Source organism: Xenopus laevis, chromosome 5L, assembly GCF_017654675.1.
Source record: "Xenopus laevis strain J_2021 chromosome 5L, Xenopus_laevis_v10.1, whole genome shotgun sequence".
Taxonomy (NCBI): Eukaryota; Metazoa; Chordata; class Amphibia; order Anura; family Pipidae; genus Xenopus; species Xenopus laevis.
Window position 1 is genome coordinate 105,814,712 of NC_054379.1, and position 6,000 is coordinate 105,820,711.

The 6,000-nt window shown below is 38.7% G+C and overlaps 1 protein-coding gene across 1 annotated transcript in view; it reads right to left on the bottom strand.

The window, feature by feature from the left end:
- LOC121393924 (DISP complex protein LRCH3-like) overlaps window positions 1–6,000 on the bottom strand; it is a 73,430-nt gene extending 67,430 nt beyond the window's left edge. Inside the window, exon 1 of the mRNA XM_041563773.1 lies at window positions 5,357–6,000. Coding sequence (XP_041419707.1) covers window positions 5,357–5,891 — 535 coding nt within the window. The 5' untranslated portion in view covers window positions 5,892–6,000. The remainder of the gene's footprint in view (window positions 1–5,356) is intronic.

Below are 6,000 nucleotides of genomic sequence, written 5' to 3' on the forward strand. Positions count from 1 at the left end.
TAGTTTCTTAAATAAATCGTTTATACTTATGGATAAGACCTGTGAGTACGGCTTCTTCATTGGAGGATCGTATGTGTTATTGGTGGCACGCACCCAGGCAATGAGACCCGAATTATCGTGGGTGCTGTGATTTTGGGGAATATATATATATATATATATATATATATATATATATATATATATACACATATGTATATATATATACATATAGATATGTATATATATATATATATACATATAAGGATCCATGAAAAAGGTCTCTATGTGACCGAAAATGTCAGATAAAATGCCATTTGTGTGAAATAATCACAAACAACAGATAGTGCTGATCCTGCTTTTGTATATATGCTTGACAATTGATCGTGCACCTCTGGCCTTGCTAAAGGGTGAGTTTGGGCACTGTGGGATAGATATATATATATATGTATATAGATATATATATCTATATACATAGATATATATATATATATATATATATATATATATATATATACATCTCCTGTGCAGGGCACAATCACTAGATATCAACATAACTTCAATTTTGGGAAGAAAAAAATGCCAATAAAAGAGAACATTATTCTAAGATACCTTCCAATATACATTTATTAAACTAGGTCAGTGTTTTTAAAAATTATTTGTAAATACAATTGCTCTTGAAAGCAGCATTTGCTTAACTCTTGGGTGTTACTTTTTAAACAATGTTGCAACAATGTTCCCCAACAATGATCAGGCTTGTCTTGTCATTGTATCTACAGTCTGAGCCAACAGTGCAGAGTATAGAAAGGGATAAACACTGCTTTCAATAGCAATACATATACAAATAACTTAAAATACATAGAACATTTGTAATTAATGTATGTTACAAATTTGCTTAGACATGTTTTCTTTTATTAGGCAAAACTTATTTTTTGGGTTGACTTTCCTTTTAAAAACTTGCAGGATGTATATAGTTCATTGTGTGCCTTTAAGAACAGTCAGACGCATTCACTCAAGCAGTGTCCTGCAGTGCATACCAGATTCATAAATGTATGGACTTATATGGAGCAGGTTGAAAGACGTAAGTGTAAATGAAGCTGGAAGAGGTGGCACATATTCTGAAATGAGCTGGAAATGATCATAACATTTGCATTAAGGGAAGCCATAAGTTATGATAGGGCCTATTCAAATTCAACTATTCGCTGCCTAAAACCTGCCGAATTGCTGTTAAAGACTATGTGAGAGGTCCAGGGATCAATTTGGAGATGTTTGCAGCCTTCCTGACATTCAAGTTTTTTCTCCGAAATAAACTTGAATGTCAGGAAGGCTGCAAACATCTCATATCAAAGATGATCAAATACAAATCTAATTTGATTCGAGTTTTTGGCTCTTTTAAATTCATCCAGACAAAAAAAAAAAAAAACATTTTATTAATACATTTGGATTGGTCAAATTTCGAGTTTATAGGAGTTTTAAAAAACACATAGAGCATCAGTGGTGGTCTGCAACATCTGGCACTAGTCTTAGGGCAGAAAATGTGCTTTTAACTTTTTTCTATAAAAAAGTTCTTTGCCCAGGCTTGGAGGGGGCAAATAAATAGTACAGCGATTCTTGTAGGTCAGTCTTGTAAAGGCTGTACATGCACCCACCCCAAGCATATGCCAAAGTAACCCAAGCTGGTTTGTTTTTTGTTTTTTTTTAAAGTGGAGGCCCATGAGCATGGGGCACAAGGTTAGTTGCTCAATGGGGGTTCCTAACAAATTGCCATACATCAGTCATTTATTATTTTCTTACATATTAAGCAGTCGCCTGTCTCGAGATTACCAAACGTTAGTTAGAACAACTCAGTTTTCAGAAAAGCTTGCATTCATGCAGCTCTATATATTTGCTCAATATTCTTTTTATGTACAAACCCTATGGAAAAACAGATGTTGACAGTAAATGCAACAAAGTTTTCCAAATATAATGTAGGTGTCTGTAGCCTTAAATTTGCAGCATTTTACTGAAAACCACCACTATTTGTTTCACATACAGGTACGGGACCTGTTATCCAGAATGCTTGGGAACTGGAGTCTTCTGGATAACTGATCTTTCCGTGATTTGGCTCTTCAAATCTTAAGTCTACTAAAAAATCCTTTAAACATTAAATAAACCTAATAGGCTGGTTTTGCTTCCAATAAGGATGAATTATATCTTAATTTGGATCAAGTACAAGGCACTATTGTATTATTACTAGGGATGCACCGAATCCACTATTTTGGATTCGGCCGAACCCCCGAATCCTTTATGAAAGATTCGCCAATACCGAACTGAATCCGAACCCTAATTTGCATATGCAAATTATGGGTGGGAAAGGGAAAATTTTTTTACTTCCTTGTTTTGGGAAAAAAAAGTCATGCGATTTCCCTCCCCACCCCTAATTTGCATATAGAAGTTAGGATTTGTATTCGGTTCGGCCGGGCAGAAGGATTCGGCCGAATACAAATCCTGCTGAATAAGGCCGAATCCCGAACCGAATCCTGGATTCGTGTATCCCTAATTATTACAGAGAAAAAGTAAATCATTTTTTAAAATTTTAATTACTTTATGTCTATGGGAGTCAGCTATTCTGTAATTCAAAGCATTCTGGATAATTAGTTTATGGATAACAGATCCAATACCTGTACCAGAGATGCAGGCACAAGCAGTAAAAAGCTGAAACCACACATTGCAGGTATGAAGTCTCCATACATCACAGCATAAATTACCATAACAGACATTTTTACACATTTAAATTGTTATAGAACTAGCTATAAAAAATGTGTGCTTTGGTCAGATTCACACATATGCAGACACTGCTGTAGGAGGTCAGTCTCAATCTGCTTAGACTATAAATCCAACATTAACAGCTACTTTATGTAATCAAGTAATCATGTATGTGGTTTATTTTTTTAGGTAATCCTTTCTGCACATCTGCACTGTGAGTGGCATACATTCATTTTAGCATGAGGCAATGTTAGACCAATCAATACAAATAGACAATACTATATTATTATCAATCATTTCCTTTGAATCACAAGGAATACAAAAAGCAGGGCTGTAGCAGTAGTAAAAAAATACATGACAACTACTAGGAAACGCTTCCCAATAACAAAGATCAAGTTGCCCATGACAGTGGGATGGTCTCAAGGCAGGAAACAGATGCTGGGACTGCAGCCACAAGAAACCAAAGACTGGAAGTAGGTATAATGTATGTACAGAGGTCCTGTTGTGCACGAACAAATACGAACAAATAATATAAAAGGAATATGACATCATTATAACAAAAGAAGGCAACAAATATCATGCATCATGCTACTTATTATAAACTGTCATAACTGAAAGGCTAGCAACTCCCTCTATGATCCTCTTGAAACTCAAGCAGTCAGTGGCCATGCTTCCTGCAGCAAAATTCAGCACAAAAGGTAAGTATGTTGTCACTGCCAGGTACCACTTGTGCTCATGTCTGACAGGCTTTCACTACACAAACAGGGAGCAGAGTAACTAACTATTTACATTTCAGGAGGATCACGGAGGGGGCAGGCAGTTGCTGCTGGGGGCACTGGGGGTATATGTTCTATGATACATTAAAAAAAAAAATTAAACATATATTGAATGGTTTGCATGTTTTAAGGCGAATAGAATCCCTAACATTTAAGAAAAAAAGTACTTCCCCAAGTACAATTGTTTTAAAGTAATAATGCATATTTAAAACTGCAACTCAAACTCTTTCTGAGCACAATAAACAAAATATATTTCAAAACACATTTGCACAGCATTCTGTCAGTAACCTCAGATCCCCAAAGGTACAGGCTAAAGACTGGATCTACAATCCTTCCCCTTCCCTATCAAACACCAAACGAGGTCAGCTTCCAGTAATCATGCCACAGACACTACAGCGTATACTAGCCATCTGTGCAGCTGACTCAGTCCGTCAGCTGCTTTTATCGGCCCTTGTTTGGCCACCTTTACGTACATATTTTATTCATTGTTGCTGCAGGTGCACTACAGCCCAGAAAATTTGTAACAGCTCATTCATTTCTAAATAGTACTATTACTGAGTTTATCTGCAATTGTCCGTGAAATCAGCAGTTAGAAATATTTCTGACATAGGACCCTTCACCATCTTTCCCTGCCACTGTACAATAAAACACACGGAAAGACTTGTCTGCATATAATACCTTATTTCCCTACATGTTTATATTTTCCAAACACTTGAGCTACCAAACTTGTTTACTCAAGGGAAAAGCAAATACTGTATGATCCAGTCTCACAGCTCAACAAATCTAAAAAGGGCCAAAAACATAAAAATTAAAGCTTTATATAAGTATAAACCACGTGCTACTTCATAAGATCTCTAACTCCTTTGATATCAATAAGCTGTTTTGTACTTAGCAGCCCAGGAAACAGTCAGGAAAGTCAAGTTCTTGTGTGACTTGAAATGCCACCATTACATAGCAGATAAGCTATTGAGAATACAATGGTGCCTTAACAGAAGTCAAATGTTATTTAAAGTTCTACACACCTGAAGCAAAAATAAAAATATCTGCTATACAAACAGTGCTGAAGCAGCCAAGAAATATTTTGCTTGCCAATGAGAGACAAACGTATTTTCTATAACCTGTGTGCAGTGTTTTCAGTATAAGGTGTTACCGGCCATTTAGGGGCTACGACCAGCCAACACTGGACAAGAATCCTAGTCCAACATTGTTTTCACTTGAGTGTTGCCTCTGAACTTCTACTGATATATAGCCAGTCCTACAGACCTGCAATGTCTTTAGTGGAACATGCTTGTTAGAACATGCTCAGGAGGTATTTTGCACATGCCATTGGTAGGTAACACTATATGGTGTATGTCTTTCAATCCACGACCTCTGACAAGCCTTGCACTTGCTTACACCTATGTTGCCCCATGCTACAGGATTTTATTTTACAAATAATTGATTATGCTATAGTATTCCCAACTCCATATGCCATGCACCTGTCACAGGGACAGCAGGGACCCATGCCCTCACTACCTCAAGCTCCTCCCCTCTCTCTATCCTTTAAACTGGCAGCACCGGCTCTTCAGATATGGCACCAGCAAACATCACACCAGCCCAATGTGCATCCTGACAGATGTCAGCTATTAGTTTAACTCTATGGCTAGTATCCCCGGTCCCTCCCCAGCACGCTTTGCCTTGTCACAGAATAATAATGTCCGGCTCATTACAGGTCGCTAGAGGCCCACCAGCTGTTTTCGAACTAGAGTTTTGCTGTCAGGGGCTTCTGGGAGTTGTAGTACTACAACAACTGGAGGGACAATGGTTGGACATGCTGAGTGTGAGTGTCAAGGCAAACTAATATACACTCCATGGCTCACCGGCTTGGGTGGTGTCGCTGAGGTCGTGCTGGACTGCACTGCGCGGAAACTCTCTCAGTTTCCTGCCACTCAGGTTTAGGACCCCGGTCATGGCCGCTTCCTCCAGTGCTCTCTCTAAAGAACGGTTCCATGCAGCCGGCCCTACGCCCACTCCGACCCCCGACGCTGCTCCATGACTGTTATGGGTAATCCCAGAATAAGCAGACACTACCGAGCCCTCGGCCAACACTGCGGCCGCCATAACACCGACTCCTCTTTGCGCTTGCGCTGCCAGACTGACAGGAAGCGGGACACATGGGCGGGACTGGGCTGTAAAGCGCATGCGCTTCAGTGGAAGGCGGGGTCTGCTGCTAGACAGTGCTGCTCCTGCGCGTTTATGGGACCAAAAATGGAATTTCCGTACAACAGTGAAAAACACGATCAAAATATATTTGCTAATATTCCTTATTCTGTTCATGCTTATATTAGTGTCTCCTCTCTGCACCTGATAATCCCAGCATAAAGTACGACCGTGGCAATTATTAAAAGACATCATCACACTTCTCACATAATATTCTCCAGTTATATAAATGGTTATTAATCAAAATAAATAGATAATGAGTTCTGTTTAAATACTCGAGTTTTCTCCTCTCCTACAATGACAC